Below are 23,023 nucleotides of genomic sequence, written 5' to 3' on the forward strand. Positions count from 1 at the left end.
TTTGAGGAAAATGATTGATAATCGCAGAGGTTGGCATGAGATGTTGCCATATGCTTTGTTGGGTTACCGAACGACTGTCAGAACGTCAGTTGGAGCTACTCCATATTTGCTAGTATATGGAACAGAAGCAGTTATACCTGCCGAAGTCGAAATACCTTCCTTGAGAATCATCCAAGAAGCTGAATTGGGTGATGCTGATTTGGTTAGCAAGCGAATTGATCAATTAACATTGATTGATGAGAAGAGAATGGTTGTTGTTTGTCATGGACAACTATATCGACAGAGAATGATTCGTGCTTTCCACAAGAAGGTAAGAGCCAGAATGTTTGAGGTTGGTCAGTTGGTTCTTAAGTGCATTTTCCCTCACCAATATGAATATAAAGGAAAATTTGCGCCAAATTGGCAAGGGCCTTACATGGTTCGCAAAGTATTATCTGGAGGTGCCTTAGTCCTGTCGGAGATGGATGGCACCGAATGACCAAAATCGATCAATTCAGATGCTGTTAAGAGATACTATGTGTGAAGATTCAGTTTGTACTTCAGTTAGTTCCTTGTAATTGCTCTGTTTGCTTGCAATTGCTTCGTTTAAAATCTATCCCTATGTAATGAACTACGTCTGACCTGAATTCTCAAGAATAAGATACGTATGTGGCCTATGTCGGCCTCGATCACCCCTTTATCGCCTTTAAATAGTTCTTTGTATTTGAACTACGTTTGACCTGAATTCTCATGAATGAGATACGTAGGCGGCCTATGTCGGCCTCGATCGGTTTCTTTATAAATTTCCTATTTTTGTAAATCCTCGAGAAGGGGAACTACGTTTGACCTGATTCCTGCCTCAACGGGATACATAGGCGCCACAAGGGTTCGGTCATATTTCCTGCAAGATTTCCATTTTTTCTCTTTATGATAGAAATTGGGACAAAATTTTTGAGAGGGACTCAAAAATTCTTAAAAAAGAAAGATCTTTTCAACAAACCAAGATTGAAGTTACTCTGGGATGTGCAACTGGGATATAATTTTTGAGAAGATCTAAAAAATTCCATGATTTGCTTGCCAACAAGTTTGAGATAAGCCACGACAGTTAACTGGGACAGAAATTTTTGAGGATGACCTCGAAAATTTCAATAATGTTCAACGAGAATTTAGAGCAACTTTGAATAATTCCCAACAAGTAATCAGATAGATCTCGAAACATCAGCTCCAAAAGGGTTCATTAAGCTTGACTTGACATGACACTTGGCTATGATTTTTTCCAAATACTACTTTTGAAAATCTATCTTCCTTTAAACTTTTCTTTCATATTTCAATTATTTTTGCGTAAAAAAGTGTGTTGGCTTATTTATCAAGAAGCGGGAGATCGAAGAAATTAACCGGAGATAGCAAGACAAGGAGCAGACAACCGAAGAGATCGACACAGATCAGTTCATTTTGTAAAAAACTAGCAATTTTTCTGTGGATGTAGGTTTATAGGTTTGCCTCAAGATCGGCATATTCTTCCATTTAACGAATACAGAGAAGTCAAAAGGGAGAAGAGCTCCCCAAATTGACAACTTTTTTATGGATGCAAGAAATATTTTATGCTTCTTATACCAAGAATTGGGAATATGAATAGCATTACTTTATTCAAATTCTCAGCAAGGCAAAGTTCATAACGAACATGCAATTACGTTCGGAGATGGGACAAATGAAAACCTTGAAGAGAGAAATATTATTTATTTTCCAGCAACTAAAGATACCTGGAAGATATTTATCTACATAATATTATCAGATATGATAATATTCTTACTCTTAAGGTTATTTATATCGTATTGTCGAATGAGACGATACCACTACCCGGAGAGTCATTTATATCGTATTGTCAAATGAGATGGTACCGCTACTCCGAGGGTCATTTTTATTTATATTGTCGATTGAGACGATACTGCCGTCCCAGAAGATACCCAGAAGATCACTTATGTTGTTCGACGGAGCATTATCTTCGTTTGGTACCAAAGATGCATCAAGGAAAAGAAGTCATCCATCGCGAGAAAGAGATTCATGCATCGCGGGACAAAGAATGTCATGCATTGCGAGAAAAATGTCATGCATTGCGGGAAAAATGTCATGCATTGCAGAAAAGAGGTCATACATTGCGAGAAAAGATTCATGCATTGCGAGAGAAGATTCATGCATTGCGGGAAAAATGTCATGCGTCGCAGAAAAGAAGTCAGACATTGAGAGAAAAAAGATCATGCATCGAGAGAAGAAACCACGCATTGCAGGAGAAAGAAATCATGCATCGCGGAGAAGTCATGCATTGCAAGAGAAGAAAGTCATGCATTGCAGGAAAAAATTCATGCTTCGCGGGAAAAGATCATGCATTGCAAGAGAAAAAGATCATGCATCGAGAGAAGAAACCACACATTGCAAGAGAAAGAAATCATGCATCGCGGAGAAGTCATGCATTGCAAGAGAAAGAAGTCATTCATTGCAAGAGAAGATTCATGCATCGCGGGAAAGAGATTTATGTATAGCGAGAAAAAGAAATTATGCATAGCAAGAGAATGTCATGCATCGCGATAAAGAGATTCATGCATTGCAAGAGAAGATTCATACATTGCGAGAGAAGATTCATGCATCGCGCGAAAAAGATTCATGCATCGCGGGAAAGGAATTCATACATCGCAAGAGAAGGATTCATGCATAGCAAGAGAAGGAGTTATGCATCGGAAAAGAAAGACTTACCCATCACAAGAAGATCAACCTCAACTGCATCAATTTTCTTTGCAAAAATGACATCTAGAGACCTATCAACATATTACATCAGCTTATTTTATTGTTTTGATATCAAAAGAAGAGTGCATTGAAGATTATATTGCAAATATAATATACAAGCTTTATTTGCTTTACGTCAAACCCGATAGAGTTGACGTTAAATGTTCAAGGAGAGAAATTAAGTGTCAACATGGTAAAAGACACTATCCCTTCATTTGAATTACATTTTTATGCTAATGAGTTTTATCTCAGTCTTTGTCGAGAGCATCCAAGAAGGTGAATTCTCAAAACAAACCACAGGTGCAGATGACACCAAAAAGGATGCGGCACCACGTGAAACTTTTTCTTAGCAGCGAACTGGGACATAGTCCAAAGAGGAGTGCCAAACTCTTAGGACACGAGCAGAGGAGCGACTTTCACCACAATCAAACCACACCCCTATCATAAGGCATGTGGGTTTTCTTAGATTTGTCAGTTCCTATTTTGCATCCGGAAAATTTTGGGTTCACCGGAAGCAATTTTCCAATCTGAGTGGCAATGCACCAAGAGCCTTGGAAATTATGTCTGTGTAAGTTCTTACTTATGGATGTGAAGAGCTCCGCATTCATGGCTAAGAGGTTGCAAGCCTCCTTTTCATACTCGACTTACTTTGTCATTTTTCTGAACCGAAGGTTATCTTGCATAATAGATTTACTTTTCAACCGATTGAGTTGAACTACAAGCAGCCTAATTCCCTGAGTTGAGGATATGTAGGCGAAATCATTGTTGAAAACTCGGCTATGTTCCAACATTCTCCTTTAAATCTTATTCCCAAGTGTTTCAGTCTCTTCATAATTCGATATCGAAATAACTTTTGAATTCTTTCAAAATCGTGCATCAAATCAAGCATATCGAACTACAAGTGGCCTGAATTCTCATATAGTCTGAGATATTTAGGAAACCCATTTCTAGACTCGGCCATAACTCTTAAAGTCTGTACCAAAATCCCTTTCTGAAAGGATGAAGATGTGGTCGGCCAAAATTGGATTTGTCAATTTCATTTTCCTCGAATTTCTTACATCAATCCAAGAAAATGAGGGACAGTTGTTGACACCCAATTTTGACCCGCCACGATATAAATTAATCATTGAGCTTCTTAAATTCCAAACGGTCTGAAATAATTAAATTTTATAAAGTTCAAAATATTGTTCAAGTTACTTCTAGTTAATTTTGTAATTTTTAGACAATATAATATATATATATATATATTTATATATATATATATATATATATATATCATAATTATGCATATAATTAAGATATTTTATGATTATTCGAAAATTGTCTCAAAAAGATTTTAGTTTTACTTAAAATATTTGGTTTATTAGTTTGTTATATAATATTTTATATTTTAAATTATTTGGTTTATAATTAAGTCAATTATTTTATTCCATTGAAATTAAGAAGCTTATTAATTAATCTATATTAATTCATCTTGTTTAATTACTAGTCGGACTTACCCTAATCAACTAAGTTTGACTACATTTGACTATAATTTAGATTCATATGGCCACAGTTAAAGTCCAATTATAGCTTATTCAATTTTAAAGGACCAAAATTTTGGGCCTTTTCTCAAAATCCAACAATCAGCCCAACTCCACTTATTCTTTTTAGCCCACCTCAATTCTCCTCAACACCAAGAACCCATTTTCCCACTCCTAATTCCCATCCCACCGACATACAACCTACAATTATAACAATACAACACAACAATACTAAAATAATAACGGGCAGCAGCCCGAAAACGACCCCCCATTTGCACTGTTCTTCTTCTTCACAGAAACGGGCAGCAGCCCAAAAATGAACAGCAACAGCCCACCGCGGCCCGACGGCCCATCAAATCGATCCAATAACTTCGCGCGTGTCCGTCCTCTTCACGTCCCTCTCCGTCGTACAACCCGAGCAGAGAAGAGCAAGCACGCGTCTGCCACATTTCCCCTTCCGGAATGGGACGAATTTTGCAAGAAAAAGTTTGTCTTCCTCAAATGGTGAAGGAAGTTCTAGGATTTTAAAATTCGAAATAGTCTTCTCTCCTATCGGTTTTTCCCCCCATTTCCGAAACCTACTTTTTCCTTCTATATATTTACTTTTATTCACTGTGAAGTGGGAGGATTTTTTTTTGATGAGTTTAAAATTTTTTAGAACGTTTGTTAGAAAATAGAAGGGAAAAGATTGAGAGAAAAAGACTCCGATACTCTAGAAGTCATACACCTCTAGATCCTAAGTCGTGATAGAGTCTTTGTTTGGGTCCGGGTTGCGTCTTGTGGTCAGTTTCTCGAGATTTGGATTTGTGTGGTGGAAGAAGTTCATCCTCTCGTTGTTGTCCCGTCTCAGCTCGCTGCCCTCGAAAAGGTAAAATGCTTTCTCTTTTATGATATTTTTGTCTCTCTTCCGTCTTCGAGATGAGGTTCTTGTGAGTCAAATGCTTAATGCTGGCTGTGAGTTCTGTTTTAGTTGCATTCAGCTCTTCGTGTTAGCGTAATTTTCTGTAGGTTTGCTTCCTTCCAACAGTGACAGCGAATGGAGGGGGATCGAATGTTAGTGAAGTTTTTTTTTTACTTAGTATGCTATGGTGTCAGTTGATTCATTGTTTTACTCGTATAGTGATTTGGTTGGCTCTGCTCTTCATAGTTTAACATTTTGGTTAAAATCCGAACAACATGAAATGTGTCACTTGGTACCTCCACTGTTTTTTTTTACTTTGAGTTAACACAATATGAAATTAGTTGCTATCCGGATGACTTGCCTCTGTTCTTCCCCTCGATTATATATCTTGTGGATAGTGATTTAGCTTCGATTTAACTCGTGATATCATGTTCACTCTTAGTCTATTGTTTATTGTCATTTAGCCGATGTTACTTTAATTTTTCAACAAGTCATCCTCCATCCTTGTTTAGTCAGAAAATATCTGCTCTTAAAATAACATATCGTTTAATGTAGTCCTTGGTTTGGTGTTACTGCTCAACCGTGCTGTTCTCTCTGAATATTGTGTTCATTTCATGTTGGCTTGTGTTAATGACCAGCATGATAAATTTGAGTCACAAATTTCTCCTTTTATTAAAAAAATAATAAAAAAAAATTCAATCATTTCTTGTCTCTTTTCTTTTCTTTGCATGTAATGGTTTGGTATGCTACTGCCTCCAATGTATATATGTTTATTTTTATCGTGATAAACTATCAATATTAGGTTCCATTGGTAGAGTTAATTTTGATTATGGTATGAGATGCATTACTCGTGGATTATGCAACGCGTCTTCCTCCCAACATTTTTGAATTATTGTATGTTAATGGCTAGGTACTCCCTGTAATATAATATATTCATAAATGTATACATGTGTTATTGTTTAGTGTCATGGTCTGGCTTTGTTAATTTAGTTCATTTTGTCCTCTTTAAAAGTAATATGTCATGTTGGCCGATTAGTTTGGGGGCTGCTTGACTCTTAGTTTTTTTTTTTTATTTTGGATTTTCCTAAATAGCTCTCATTTCAATCGAGTTATGCCTCGTTTGTTAGTTAATCAAATTCTAATTTTGTCTCTTTCGTTTTGTTGTATGAACCTCTCCGAGTCCTCATGGACTTCTTTCCCTCCCTTGCATTTTTCTCGTTGGGCCATGGAGGCCTAACAATCTTTATTGAGTCAACCAGATCGGCGATATTGGTGTACAGGTTCCCGGAGCTGAAATACAGGGCTGGAGATTAAAATTCCAGATTCCTAAAAGCTGAAAATGGACTGATATACCTACTGTATACATCGATATACAGTCAGAAACATGCGATATACAGGTCTGGAATGACAATACAGATGTTGAAAATTTGAAGTGGGCTGTCCACGTTTGACCTACAGTCCGATATACACAAAAAATGGATCGAAATATGCCTATATACATTGATATACCTTTGTTGTATACACAATGGTTTGGGAGCGAAAATGGGCTGAAGGAGGCCCAAAAACGCAGCAATGGGCCCAAATTTGACATGCTTTTCATTTCCCTCCTTTATTATTTTTATTATATTTGACTAACGCCTTGATTATCTTATGATTCAACCTAATTAAATTCCTCAAGAATGGTCATTTCATGTTATTTTCGAATTAAAGTATATATATATATTTTATTACTTAGTTCTTATTTTAATATTAGTCTTTTCAACACTTAAATTTTTTTTTCCCTTTAGAAAATTCCCCTCTAGTTCATTTCCCTTTAGATAAATAAAATGATAAAAAAAAATAAAAATATAATAGTAATAAATAAATAAGTTAAAATAAATTAGTTTTCTTACTAAGTTAAAATTTCAAAATAAATTAGTTTTCTTACTAAGTTAAAATTTCAAAATAAATTAGTTTTCTTACTAAGTCAATTTCAAAAAAATAAAAAAATAAAAAAGATAAATAAAAATATATAGTTAATATAAATTAGTTCTTTTACTAAGTTAAAATTTCAAAAAAATATATAGTTAATGAGTTCTTTTATTTAGTTAAAATTTCAAAGTTAGTCAAAAAATCACTTTTAGTCAAATCGCCGGTCAACCGCAAGTTAGCGGGCATTCCGAGGGCCTAACACCTTCTCGGAATGTACATTGAACTTCGAATCCTTTTCAATTGATTTTATCTGTTTTAAATCTTTTGAAAAACTTTAAGATTTTTCTTGATTTTTACTAAAAATTAAGTGGCGACTCTGTCCTTTTGAAAACTCGATTTCTCTTAAACCATAAGTTTAATCGGCTTTTCGAAAACTCAGTCATTTTTCTTTTACATATCTTTTTAAATCAAACACCCACTTTGATTCTGTACATCGTCATTAGCATGAATATGAAGCCACCTGAATCTTTCCCTAATGTAATGTTCCTCAACCCTAGTAACTCTAGTTTTGTAAGTTTGGATAGTAACATAGTAATTGCCAATTATTTTTGAAATATTAATATTACTCAAATAAGTTTTCAACAGTGTACCAATACTCAAAATGTTGTGATAGTTCAATATTTGTAATGCTGAAATATCAAAAAAGAATAATATTAAATGATGATTATATTAATTAATAATTGTTGTTGGTGTTGTTGTTGTTTATAAAATAGAGTATTCTATCATGTTCATAGTTTAATGTTTTACATAGGGATAAGGGTCTAAAAAATACCCTAACTTTGGTCGAATTTGCTATTGCGATACTAAACTTTCATGAGGACCTATTACCTCCCCAGACTATTTAATACCGTATTTTAAACATATATATTTGTCCACGTGGACATAAAAAATAATGCAAAATTATAAATAGTAATGTGTCCACGTGGGCACATATATACCTTTAAAATACACTATTAAATAGTTCAGGGGGTAAAAAATACGGTATTAAATAGTCTAGGGAGGTAATAGGTCCTCATGAAAGTTTAGTATCGCAACAACAAATTCGACCAAAGTTGGGGTATTTTTCAGACCCTTATCCCTTTTAAATAAGACGATTGCATACTTCAATATAATATCAGTACATATAAAAATCCTCTTCAATTTGAATTTTACCATCACTCCCTTTATGAGTTTTTGGTCAAAAACATCCTTTAATTATACCTCAAACTTAAGCTACATCCTTAAAGTACCATTCTTAGTACAAAACATCCTTCAAGTATTTAAAAGTGAGCAATTTTCATCCTTTAAACTAAGGGATCCTACAAAAACATGAGTAGTTTGCGTGACTATCAACAAAAGTATCCCTGCATATATAATTTCATTATTTGCTATAAAAAGTTCCTGAAAAAAATATTTAAAATCTTAGACATTATTGCTTACGAAAATAAAAAATGTTTGGAAGGTGTGAGGTACATGATTTGCTCTTTTTGTCATTTCGTAACAAAAAGAAGTTGGAGCTTAATTATCTTTACCTTTTTCATAGCCAAACTGTATTTAGAATCAATAAATTTTTGGGCCAATCTAATATTGAAGTGATCAAAATATTGATTATGTCTCGCATTTGAGTTTCTTTCTACATTATTAGAAGCGAAAAGTCTCCAACAAACGCCGCTTCTAGTATATTCAATTGAGAAGAAACATATTTCAACTAATAATATTTTTAATATCAAATTACATGAAAAATAAATGAGAAAACTGTCAAATTAAAAGATTTTGCATAATGCTAAACTCAATTACCAAAAAATTTCACGATACTATTTTGGCGTATCTAAGACTAATAATTAGAAAGGAATGACTTAATTTCTGTGGGATCTGTTAGTTTTCTGATAAATTAAAATAGAAGGATGAAAATTGTTCACTTTTAAATACTTGAATAATGTTTTCTGCTAAGAATGATACTTTAAGGATGTAGTATAAGTTTGGGGTATAGTTTAAGGATGATTTTGGCCAAAAACTCCTCCCTTTATATTGTTAAAGAATGACAAAAGTCTCACATCGGTGATTAATGAGATGGGTGGACTCCTTATAAGGCTTGGGCAATCCTCCTCCCTTTGAGCTAGCTTTTGGGGTGTGAGTTAGGCCTAAGACCTAATTTAACATGGTATCAGAGCAGGGCTCGTCTCACCCGATGTTGGGACCCCCAAAATCAAAATTGCCCACGCACCAGATGCTAAGCACTGGGCGTGAGGTGGGGTGTTAAAAAATGACAAAAGTCCCACATCGGTGGTTAATGGGATGGGTGGACTCCTTATAAGGCATGGGCAATCCTCCTCCCTTTGAGCTAGCTTTTGGGGTGTGAGTTAGGCCTAAGACCTAATTTAACATATATATCACGTGTTTGATTCATAAAAAAAAAAAAATCTAAGCTTGCAAGTCATGAGGAGGAGAGAGTTTAGTCCCTGCATATCTGAATCAATCTTAGACTTTTTTGAAGAATTTCACACTTATGGGCATACAAACATAGAGAATATATGTCCTATATTGGTAGTGCACAACACATTCCAGTAGTTATGGACAAGTCAATAATACCAATTAAGAAAGTCTTTAAGTTAGAGGTTTTTCTTTCATGCGAATAAAAAAAAGGAGACAAATATTGCTAAACAATTATAACAGAAAAATAAAAAATCAAGGTGCATAACGGTACATCAAAAACACAAAATAGGGAATTTGAAAAACAAAACAAGGAGAAAGAAATATAAAACGGTTTTAATACTTTACCTTTATTTTTAAACCTTGATTGTTCTTATACGATAATAAAAAAGAATTACATAAAAAAAATAGTAATAATAACCAAATATTAATCTCAAACTAGTTAAAATCGATTACCCAGCCCAAAAATTGAAAATCACAACAAAACTATGCCTCAATCCCATATTATAAAATTGGGATGGGCAACAACAAAAATTGAAAAATTAAAAAAATTACTAGGACTATTAATTATGTGTCCTTATAATTTTCAAATATTTAAAGTGTCACAGGAGGAAGAAGCCACTTGGAACCTTCAATATAAGCAAGGGAAATAAAAGGTTTTGCCTCTGCATCACTTAATTTCTTTGTAAATCCAACTCTTTTTTCCAAAGCTGCCCCTGCTCCTTTACAATTGTATTCTCCATAAAATACCGACCTAAAAATAATATGAATTTACGTTATATGCACGGATAATATAAAAAATAATAATATGATGCACTTTTACTGAGTACAAAATTTAAAAACAAAAAAAAAAACTATTAATAGATTTATATGAACATAATCATTTCAAAATATCAAATTTATCACCAAAATGATTTATCGACATATATACATCATCCAATAGGGGCATGCAAGTCAATCCAACTATAAAAAATAATAGTAATAATTAAATTTAACTTTTATACACTAACTAACAGTTAGTGACTTACTTGTCGTTTTCGGGTTTGCCATTATCTGACCATCCTTCAGGGTGAACAACATCAGTCATATCAGAATATAAGAAAACAACTTTACCGAAAGGCTTCCATGCCCTGCCCAAATATGCTGTGTTGCCTGTTCCAGTAATAGTACAATGCACAAAAGAATATCCACTGTCTACATTTTCTGCATCTCTTGCATGTGCTGTTACCATTGCCATTGGATCCCCTGGAATTACATGTGCCTCTGTGTTCTATATTTTTCCCAAAAAAAATAGAAGAAAAAAATTCATTAATATTATATTTAAGTGGCTCGATAAATTAAATAGTTAAGTTGCATGCATGCAGGGGCGGCTCGACAGTGTTAAAATAAAGACATGTGCCTTAAGCCCCCAAATTTAAGGGGCCTCATTTTTAATAATAATAGGTTAAAAGTTATTATTTATTAACAAATATTGAATACTATTTGTAGAAAAAGTAAATTTTTCATGAAAAATGAAGAAATTATTAAAAGAAATTTGACATATTTGGAGTACTATATCTTATGAAAATAAATTTAAAATAAGAATGATTATATTATCAATTAAAAACTAGAAGAAATCAATTATATAAAAGTTATTAACAATATAAGTTTAAGGAGAGTTTGATTTTTGTTTTAGGCCACTATAATATGCTTGAGCCTCCCCTGCATGCATGTCCTGAATTGAGTTGACAAATGAGTGGTTAAGTTCTTAAAAATTGAACTCATGCTTAGTAGGATATAATAACTCCTTTAAGGTACGAGCCACGATACATAAGTAGTAAGATATTATGTTTAATACAATTTATCAACCTAACTTTTAGATGAGCTAAACTGGATGGATCATGTTTCTGTACATAGGCTGATTATTCCACCTCTCCCTATCGATATTAAGTTTAAATACTAGATCCGCCTGTGTCGAAAAGATGATAATGATTTTTTTTTTTTGAAAAGATTAAAGTTCTTTTTTGCTTACCAAATATATGGATTTGCCATTGCCAAAGATGAAATCAACAGTGCCTTCAATATAACAATCTTTAAAGAAATGTTTTCCACTGTCATCACAAAAAGTGTCTTGAAATCCAAACATTTTACAATTATACAATGAGGCTTTATCTCCTCCTGTCCTCAATGCTGCTGCTTGAGCTAATTCCATTTTTCCATCTGGTCTTGGTGCTGTATTCTAATCATAATAATTATAGCAAAAAACTAGTTAGAGACATTTAGTGGCGGAGTCAGAATATCGATTATTGGTGTGTTAAAATGAAAAGAAGAAAAATTGTGTAGAAGTCAGGAGTGTCAATATGTAATATATATACATAAAAAATTAATATTATTTTATTTTAACTATACAATGTAATTTTTTGACGAAAGGATGTCGATAAATACCCCTAACTAACATTGATCTAGGAAAGACCTAATGAATTTTTTGAGTTCAATGAATTATGGATTTTTTTCCCTACCACTTTTTTTTTTTGGGGGGTGGGGGGGGGGGGTATCTATGACTATGAGGATGGTCTATAGGGTACATAAATATTTTTTTGGTTTACCTAGGTAATTTTAATGTGATCGATTTGTCCTTTTTGCAATTAATTTTGTAATAGCATCCGCTGCTCTAGTTAATTGTCTACAAGTTTCGAAACTTTTTGAATTATGTATATTATCATCTCATTTGAAAGTCTAAGACAAATAGAACGAACACCATTTTATTTTTTAATTATGTCTTTAACATGCTCCCCTCATGTATGTACGAAACTGATTCTTATTTTTGATAATAGGTACAACAACTTGAACTTAGGACTTTATTTGTTATGATACTATGTTGATGTGTACCAGTTTCATATATATTTATTAAAAAATGCGTATTTTTATTTTCTTTAAAAAAAAAGAAAGAAGGAATTAATACGTACCACGAAGTTGATATTAACAGCACTGAAATATTCAGATTCAACAATGACAGTGGCACTTTCAACAATAGTATATTGTTTTGCAGTTCCATGAAATATAATATTTGGGACATTTTTAGGGTCTCCATATAATGTAACAAAAGGTTTATTTCTCTCAATTTTGACTTTTTCAGTGTAATTTCCACCTCCAATCCAAATAATAGCTCTTCTTTTATTCCCTTCTGGAATGCTTTTAACAGCTTCTGTTAGAGTCTTGAAATCACCACTTCCATCTGTCCTCACCTTTGATCACGATCAAAAATTCAGAATATAGAGTCAGTACGTAGATTTAAAATTCTATAAAACAAATAATCTCATATTGAAAAATTACAAAAGTATTAAAAAAAATATAATAAAGAGTTACTCTTTTCGTTTCATTTTATGGTAAAGATATTTGAGAAAGTATGAAGTTTAAGAAAGATAAAAAAGAAGGTTGAAATTTGTGTTTTAAGAATATTGAAATAAAATTATTCTGTATCGTTAAGTATAAAATGGTAAGTTTAAAGCTAAATATATTTAATATTGAAAAATGTCACTTTGAGCAACAAAAATGAAAGAGTGTTGGCATATTTAAGCAAATGTCCCCCTTTTTAAGCCACCATTTAAATTTTGCCTTTTTTTTTAAAAAGGTATGCAAAAATAGTCTTTGGGAGTGACAAAATATTAGATTGTCGTCTAATGTCTAAAAGAATTTAACAAGATATTTACTTTGCTCAAAAGGGATCATTATATCGTAATCTAAAAGATTTGTAAATTGCATGAGAAATTAAAAAGGAAAAATATGATTTACTAAACAACTATTCAAAAAGGAATAATCAGCGAAAATTAATTTCAAAAGAAAAGGACATAAAATGGAACATGGAAGAATGAAATATGTTTATGAAAATAAAAGAGGAAAAATAAATATTTTTTGAACATAAAAATTAATTTCAGAAGAAAATCACATTAAATGGAGCATGGAAGTATGAAATATGTTTTTATGAAGATAAAAGAGGAAAAATAAATACTTTTTTGAACATAAAAATTGTGAAATTTGAAAGAACATCGAAATGATATTTGAAAACATGAATACAAACTGAAGTTATTTTTGAATTTTTATGAATAACTTGGAGTGAAAATTACGAAAATAGCTAACCTTAATGATAGTTTTATTAGCCTCAGCAGCAACGAGGGCAGGGTCTAAAGTGTCTTTTCTTGAATCTAATGGTTTAACATTTGCTTCAAACCAACTATTTAATTGTGATTTATCAGCTGGAATTGGAATTGTATCATCAGAAAAAACTCTAGGAATAAAAAGAAGAATTGTTAAAACAATAGTTTCCAACACCAACAAGCCTAAACTTTCGCAAGACAAAACACCCTCACTACTTCTTTTTTCTATCCTAATCCACGATAAAAAAAAAAATATCAACATAACTAATTTCAGCAATACTAATATTAAACGACCTTTTTTAATTTAATATTTTTTCTGTGATCTTTCATGTGTACTCTACATCAGTACGGCAACTTGTTCCAAATTCATTGAATTTTTCTTTGAATCTTGTTTTTAGAAACTTCAATTGATCTACCTTAACACTTTTTCATGTGTCATAATTAGGACCTTTCACATCTTCAAACATTTTCTGACACTACTTGACAAACATTCTAAAAATTAAAGTTAAACATCTTCTTTATAAATTTGTTTATGAAACACACATGATCAAAACTTGAGGACATGATGTTTCTTTAATTTTCTTATCCCTCTATATTGTCTTAATGATCTTAATTAAACACCAAAAAGTTTATTAACTCACCCATTAATTAGCCTCTCTCACTCAATATTCTCTATAAGATACATTGTATTGAAACTAAAACGTTACATTCCCTTCGTTTTATATTACTTTGACTCATATTGATCTGATGTTAAACATTAGTGCATCTTAGAGTTTTCTTTTACTGTTTTACTTCTGCAGTTTACTGAGTCAAATAACAGTTCCTATATTTTAGGAATGATGATCAGGTTAGTTGTTTATTAGGCTAGGAGTCTTATTTGTTAGAGCTATTGTAGGGGTTAGAAGTTAACGTTGATGTTATATATAATTCTAAGTGTCTGCTGTAAAAGAACAGAGCTTCAGTTCAAGCAAAATAAAGTTCTTCTCTGTTCCATTTCCTGTTCAACTGCTACACTTGTTCTTTCTTTTCTCTGCGTGTGCTTTTGTTTTATCTAATATATATTTTTAAAAACTTTAATTAGATGTGTATGTTACTAAATTAACCTTATTAATGTTGTTTGAAACTTTTAAATTTGACTACTATTATAAAGTTATTTAGTACTAAGAATATACATTAATATATGCAAATTCATCCCTTTTGGCTCAAAGCTTGGGCTTTTTTAAATGATCGAGAAATTCGAAAGCTCATTCTTAGAATAAGTGTAGCTTTTGAAACTCGAGGATATATAATAAACCCGTCTCTTCACCCTTCTCTACTTAACTATCGGATTTAGTTAATTAAATATTTAATTAGTTAATTAAGTTTGTGAGAAGGAATTAGATCTCCCTAAGTTGTGTGTACTCTATTCTTGTAATCGGTTTAATAGGTATTTTCTTTTATGGTTCATATTCCGGATTGGGTTCATCCTTGTAGCAATCAACTGAATTGAGCTATCAACATGAAAGCGTAAGAACTTAACGAGATTTCCTTCTTTGTTTGTTTGATTCGAAGGAAAAGAGCCCGTTGAGTTCTTAAGAATCATAATAATTTTTTCTGTCTAAATGATAAAATACTTAATTAGTAAATTAAGTTTGTGAGAAGGAAGATCTCCCTAAATTGTGTACTCTACAATAGTACGGCAACTTGCTCCTAATTCATTGAATTTAATTTTCTCCAAATAGTATTATTCACTTAATCTACCTTATAATATAGAAATTAGATCACTTTTTAATTAATTAGAACCCTTCAAATCTTAAAAAAAAAACATTTACTGCCACACTTGACAAACATTCTCAAAAAGTTCAACCTTGTTAATGAAACACATAAAAGAATTAAGTAATTAAACTTGACATGTTTCTTCTCCTATCCCTTTATTGTCTTAATAATCTTAAACATCCAAAAATTAATTAATTAATTAATCAAACCTTTTTTTGTCTAAGATACATTGCATCAAAGCCCAAATGATCTGTTGTATGATGGAGGAAAATTAAAAGAATAATATATATGGAGAAAGCAACTTTAGAAACAATCAATTAATTATCTTTCACAAAAACAACTAAGAAAACAACCCCACTTATAATAAAATGAAGTTTGTTAGGTTTAGATATTATATGGAGTATTATTTTTTTATGGCCAAGAAAATTAGAATGTTTTAATTAATAGCCAAGGTACAGACATAGCCTTGTGTATTTTTCCCAGACATTTTTTTATTTTTTATTTTATAATTTTTTTGTTTTTTTAAGGTAAAATTGTTTTTTTTTTGTTTGTTTTTGTTTTTCTCTACAAACTTAGCAATAAGTGTGGGTATTTATAGAGAAAAAAATATTAGGGAAAAGTAGAAAAAAGAAAAGTAATTAGAGGTAGATATTAAATTAAAATTGTGATAGATAATTTAGAGAAAATAACTCTATGGTAACACTAAAAAAGTGCATATGGATGATGGAATATTATTGATTTATTTTTTTGTTCAGTAGGTAAATATTGTAAGGCAATACGAGTACTACGTTAATAGATGGTTTTAATTTAAGGTTGTTTATAATAATTTTGTATATATATACTGATAGTGTAAAAATATATTTACGCAATCAAAGCACTCATTCAAATATGAGTAGTTACCTCTATTTTCTTTTGTTCAATTTTGTATAAAAAAATTAAACCAAAAATATTTCCCATTCAAGAAACCAAGAAACTAAAAAACCAAAAAATATATTAAAAATGGCTGGAAAAAATACCATATTTGTTGTGGAAACAATTATCATAACATTTCTTTGTTTCAATATTATTGGAGTATTTTCTGATGATTTAGTTCCAATTCCAGCTGATAAATCACAATTAAATAGTTGGTTTGAAGCAAATGTTAAACCATTAGATGCAAGAAAAGACACTTTAGACCCTGCCCTTGTAGCTGCTGAGGCTAATAAAACTATTATTAAGGTGAGTGAAACGTGTGAACATTTTATCTAAAAATTTAAATTGTTAGAGATTTTTTTCATAACTATAATCTTCATGGTGCATCCCGCATGCTGGACAAATTTAATTTTTATGAGCTAAGTACGATTTTTCATAAATTTTTTTATAATAGATGACGATTATACTCGAACTAGGAGCTAGGACTTATTATGTTTACAATAATGCATGTTAAAGTGTGCACCTATCTCTTTTCCTAATATGGTCATAAAGATATTTGATAAGTACTTGTTTTTCCATGTATCTTTTTCTACTATTTGATGAAAATATATATGCATAATATTTTTATTTATTTAATTATATATCAACACATCCTTTATGCACATAATACCTTTTTTGTTTATTTAATTAGGACTCATTTCTTCATGAATGTCAAAAAGATTTGATCACGAGAAATTTATCTGCCTTGATATTATGTTTAAATGTATGATTATAATCTTATTTATCAGTTTATCTCACGTACATAACTTTTTTTTTGTTTATTTAAGTACGACTCGCCTCCCCATGAGTGTCAATAAGATTATATTTGAACACGAGAAATTTATTTGCTTTGATATTATATTTAAATGTATGACTATAATCTTATTTATCAGTTTATCTCACGTACATAATACTTTTTTTGTTTATTTAATTACGACTCGCCTCCCCATGAGTGTCAATAAGAATCGAACACATGAAAAATCTATCTACTTTGATAACATGTTTAAATGTATGATCATAATCTTACTTATCAGTTTAAGTTATCAAAGAGGAGAATACACATATTTTATTTTATTAATTATATATGTCTCAACATCGATTTTAGTAGAATTTGAAATTTACTGACTCTAAATTTTGAATTTACGCAACGACAGGTGAGGACAGATGGAAGTGGTGATTTCAAGACTATGACAGAAGCTGTTAAAAGTATTCCAGAAGGGAATAAAAGAAGAGTTATTATTTGGATTGGAGGTGGAAATTACACTGAAAAAATCAAAATTGAGAGAACAAAGCCTTTTGTTACATTTTATGGAGACCCTAAAAATGTCCCAAATATTATATTTCATGGAACTGCAAAAGAATATACTACTGTTGACAGTGCCACTGTGATTGTTGAATCTGAATATTTCAATGCTGTTAATATCAACTTCGTGGTACGTATTTCTTCATTTTTCTTAAAAAAATTAAATAAGTCGTCTTGAGAGGTTGCGTGGGTTTGGCATGGACCTCTACCATGTTTTGTTAACCATCCATTATAAAAAAGATTCATTTGTTTATTTGATAATAGAAAATTAGGTCCACACGTAAGGAAGCATATTGAAGACATAATTAAGAAAAAAATATTATTTTCTATGCTAACAATTTAAATTTTTAAATAAGAACAACATATTAGACCTAAATATGCCGGCCGTTTAGGAATTCTTCAAGCTCTAGCAGTTGGGACAAAACTATTTTTGAACACAAGAGATACTGGTTTGGTACGATTCATCCATCACCCCAAAATAAAACGGGTGATCTCATAGTTCTTGATCTAAGAAGATGCGTTGTTAGGTGCTCCATTTTATTTTCCCATGTTGACACAATTCAAGAAGTTGGACCCACCAAACTTGCCCTAAATCATTTTTAGGCGCGATCATAACATAACATAGAAATCACACTTAGAAATGATAACAATTATAATTAGCTAAAACAATGAGTGCTATAGTGAAACTAATTGAAAAAAATCGGCAACATTAAAATCACCTTAACATTCTATTGGACTCAAAAATGATACATTGAAAGAATTCGTTAGGTTTTTCGATATATATCACTAGGACATAATTAACTTTTTATTTTTTTTATTCTATAGAATACAGCACCAAGACCAGATGGGAAAAGTGACAAAGCTCAAGCAGCAGCATTGAGGACAGGAGGAGATAAAGCCTCATTGTATAATTGTAAAATGTTTGGATTTCAAGATACTTTTTGTGATGACAGTGGAAAACATTTCTTTAAAGATTGTTATATTGAAGGCACTGTTGATTTCATCTTTGGCAATGGCAAATCCTTATATCTGGTAATTATAAATAATTTTAATTCATAGTCAATTGTTAATTAGGATAGACGTATTCATGATTTAAACCTGCTAAATTCAATCAGGAGCGAAATCATGTCATGCAATGAAGCGATTCATATGAATCTCCTTTGTCAAAAAGTAGGGGTACAAGGGGGTCCAACTGAATCCCGTTAGTTGAAATATTACACTACAGAAATAGAGTAAAATATTATTATTTTCTTGCATATATATAAATTGTTGAATCGAACTTGACATAACATATATATATTTTTGAATCCTCTTATTTAAATTTCTGATTCTGTTGTCGGAAAATTATTATACTGCACAAATAGGGTAAATACATTTTTTATTTATGTATAAAATTATGAATCCTCTTAATATATAGGAACATAGGTGGATCCCTTCCTAGGGGCGAAGTTAGGGTACCATAAGGGGGTTCATCAAAAAATTATACTATAAATACACAATCAAAATTATTTATTATGTATATATAGAGTATATATTGAACTCCTTCGACTTCTTCTTATGTTTATTTCTTTATATTCTGAATCCCCTTAGCGAACATTCTGATTATACCACTATTGCTATCCCTTATCTATGTATTCAGATACGTCATAGCGCTAGTATATACATGCTCAATTATTAAAGAGTAGCGTGGATAAGTCATTTCTGATAATTCGATGACATATTAAAACTTTTTTTCGCAAATAATATAATGTTTTTTTTTTTTTGGAAAAATGTAGAACACAGAGACACATGTAATTCCAGGGGATCCAATGGCAATGGTGACAGCACATGCAAGGGCAGCAGAAAATTTTGATAGTGGATTTTCTTTTGTACATTGTATGATTACTGGTACTGGAAATACAGCATATTTAGGAAGGGCATGGAAACAATACTCCAAAGTTGTTTTCTCTTATACTGATATGACTGATGTTATTCACCCTGAAGGATGGTCTGATTTTGGCAAAAAAGAATTTGACAGGTTAGTCAGTATATAAAAGTTAAACTTTCTTTTTATAATCGAGTTAAAAAGGTATAACATATATGGTGGTAGGAACGAATATTAGTAATTACTTCCTCTGTCTCATTTTATATGACTCCCTTTCTTTAATGTCACTTCACTATAATTGAAAATAATTTAATTTTAATATTTCTTTTTTACTTTTAATGAAATAATTCTAAGCCACAAAAAACTGTATATTAATATGTGTTGGAACAAAATAGAGGGTCATAACAAATTAATAGAACGTATGAATCAAAGTTAGAAAGCATATTAATTATTAGTACGAGAATGGTCAACTACATCCAGAAAAGATGTAATCTACCTGTGATGCCAATGCATGTCATAATATCAAATAACATATTAGATCAATATATATAACTTAAACTCTTTATTATTTTCAGCACGGTATATTATGGTGAATACAAGTGTAAAGGAGCAGGATCAACTTTGGATAAAAGAGTTCCATTTACAAAGAAATTAAGTGATGAAGAGGCAAAACCTTTTATCTCCCTTGCTTATATTGAAGGCTCCAAGTGGCTACTTCCTCCTGTGACACTTTAAATATTTGAAGTATTATGTCGTGGTGCTATTTTAAAGCACTTATAAAATTTTGATTTTCATTTAATTTTTTGTTAAATAATTTCTTAGTTTTTCATGTGTCTATCCTAATTTTGTAAAGGAATGGCATGTCATTCCTTAATATCTAGGGAACTATTTGCATCTATGTTGTACTTCTTTTTCGTATCAATAAATCGATAGGGGTTAAGTCAAACCCCATTCACGATCGATCAGGAGGGTTTTATAATGAAATAAATAAAAAATAACAACTAATATGAAATTGAGGTAGTTATGATTTTCGATTATTGACATAGTCTGTTTCAATTAATTTGAAATTAAAATTTAATTATATATTATCTCCACTTTTTTTAATGTAAATTCTTTTTGATGCAATATAGTTGTTTTTTCTCCTCGTTGAATATCAAAGAATTAATGTAATTGGCCTTTAGGGTAATATTCTCGGACTGCTCTTCACGTTTGAGCCCAAAATAATTATTTGAGTCATGAATTTCCCAGTAGACTCTAGATACAACAACATATCAGTGTAATTTTATTAAGCGGGGTTTGGGGAGGATAGCATGTATGCAGTAGGCCCCCGACTCAAGAAAAAATTAGTCTAAAGATACATAAAAAGAAATAACGAAAATGAAGAGCTAGTCATGGAAAAATACTCTAAATAACTTAACAAATCCTTATGAACAATAATCATAATAAGATAATACGATAAATAAACTACAAAAAATAATAGTTAGAAACCAAACTAAAATGACAAGAAACTGCGATAGTAATATTATGACTAATAGTATGAAAAGATAATCGAGACAACTCTTGACTATCTTACTAATTAACCTTCTAACCTAATTTGTGTCCTCAATAACCTCTTAAAGTTAATGTCATGTCCTCAGTAAGCTAAAGTTACGTCATGCCCTATCTAATCATCTCTTCCAATAGTGCTCATCCTACCTCTGCCTCTCCTGAAATCATTCATAGCCAACATCTCTCACACCTTCACACGGAAACATCACATGCTCGAATCGAAGAATTGTTATACTTTGAGATTTGTTACAATGAAAGCTTACAACAGTCTTATTGGAACTATTTCAACAATTCTTCAATTAGAGAAACACTTTATGTGTTTAGTTGGGTTAATGGACGCTCTTAAAGATTTTGATGTGGCAGAATGTCAACTGGGCATGTTCCCCTGATTCCATCAGATCGATTGGTATCCCAATAGTTCATAGAAAAACAAAGGATATGTAAAGACTTTTATGGGTTGAACTCTAGATAATTTAAAACTAGATAAATTTTAATTCATTCAAGAATTACTTAGTTTAAAATGATTGTCAACTTAGCCAGGTTTAATTTTCGGTTTCAACCCGTTTTCTATCTTCATTAACCAGAGATTTTGCTTAAATATTTTTCATCATATTTGGTAGGATAAATCTCGAGTCTCGAATCGGGTCAGTTCTTTGATCACATGTCTAAGGTAGGGGTCTAAGCTCGAGGTTGGGTCGAGTTTCGAGTCAGAATTGGATTACAGGTTCAGAATTAGGGTCAAATCTCGAGTTTCTATCTAGGGACGATGTTGGATCTTGAGTCCCATACCAAGGTTAAGTCTTGATTCTAGGTCCCGAGTTAGGTCTAGTGTCACGCCCCGAGCTACCCCCGAGACGCGGACACGGGACCTAGGACCACAAGTGATCCCAATCTAACCCTGCTGGCATGATCATGAGCATACTAAAGATAATAAACTGATGCGGAAGCTAAATCATAAATAAATCTGAAAGATAGGGAATACCCATACACTATAACTGAATATATCAAATCTGAGAGTTTAATACAAAAAAAATATCAAACTCAAAACACTAAGCTGAATCTAACTATGTCTGAAATAAGCCTCTAAACTGACTAGAAATGTTGAGACATGCCCCAACTAGATCTAGCAAAACTGAAACTAAAGACTAAAAGCGATAAAGATAAACATGTCACTAGTCCTTGAAGAATGCTGACTTACCACTAATGCTGCTGAACTGAAGATCAGGAATCGATCTAAGCGTGATCTGGATGCTGAGAACCTGAACCTACATCACAAGAAGATGTAGCGCACGTATGCGTCAGTAGTTGAAGGGTACTGAACATGCAGGATAGAGTAAAGCTGAAATAACATATAACTGAACAAAGCAAATAAGCAATGAAATCATCTGAACATGATATAGATACTGAAATACTGAATACTGAGCTAACTGATGCAATGACCAAATTTATAACATGCTGAGACTGAATACTGACTGTACTGAAATATGGTCAATGCAAAAGAGTCTGACTGAACTGTGGGAGCTACTAATAACCGACATAAAACCACATGAGCTAAATGTGGAGTCTGATGTATACACCTCATCGAGAGGACCCAATATACCCTGCCAGAGGTATAGAGGCATGCTGGCGTGTTCACTAAACTAATGTTGCCCACAGAGGGGACTTACACCTATGTGGCTCGTAGTTCGGGACTATATGGGTACGCTGAACCCTAGTCCAACTCGGTATTATGCTACTCCCAATGAATTAAGTAGTTAACTAGTTATGACTGAATTTCTGTAAAAACTGGATAGCTCGAACTGAACATGCAAACTGAGAATGCAACAATTAATCTGATAATGATGCATTCATAAACTGAGGCATGTATAACTGAATACTGAAATATCTGACCTAGCATGTGTAATTCAA

At 32.0% G+C, this 23,023-nt stretch overlaps 2 protein-coding genes across 2 annotated transcripts; one reads left to right on the plus strand and one right to left on the minus strand.

The window, feature by feature from the left end:
- Nucleotides 1-10,106: 10,106 nt before the first annotated feature.
- Nucleotides 10,107-14,339, minus strand: LOC125869020 (pectinesterase 1-like). The gene is made up of 6 exons (XM_049549576.1): nt 14,336-14,339; nt 13,678-13,877; nt 12,507-12,785; nt 11,573-11,779; nt 10,590-10,831; nt 10,107-10,315 (listed from the first exon to the last, which is right to left on the minus strand). Exons 1-6 carry the CDS (start codon nt 14,337-14,339, stop codon nt 10,156-10,158), a joined length of 1,092 nt encoding a protein of 363 aa, XP_049405533.1. The 3' UTR covers nt 10,107-10,155.
- A 1,977-nt stretch (nt 14,340-16,316) lies between these two features.
- LOC125869384 (pectinesterase 1-like) lies at nt 16,317-20,532 on the plus strand. Its single transcript, XM_049549965.1, has 5 exons — nt 16,317-16,667; nt 17,555-17,833; nt 18,529-18,735; nt 19,479-19,720; nt 20,143-20,532. The coding sequence occupies exons 1-5, from the start codon at nt 16,449-16,451 to the stop codon at nt 20,300-20,302; spliced, it is 1,107 nt and encodes a 368-aa protein (XP_049405922.1). The 5' UTR covers nt 16,317-16,448; the 3' UTR covers nt 20,303-20,532.
- Nucleotides 20,533-23,023: the final 2,491 nt, after the last annotated feature.

Source organism: Solanum stenotomum, chromosome 6 (assembly GCF_019186545.1).
Source record: "Solanum stenotomum isolate F172 chromosome 6, ASM1918654v1, whole genome shotgun sequence".
Taxonomy (NCBI): domain Eukaryota; kingdom Viridiplantae; phylum Streptophyta; class Magnoliopsida; order Solanales; family Solanaceae; genus Solanum; species Solanum stenotomum.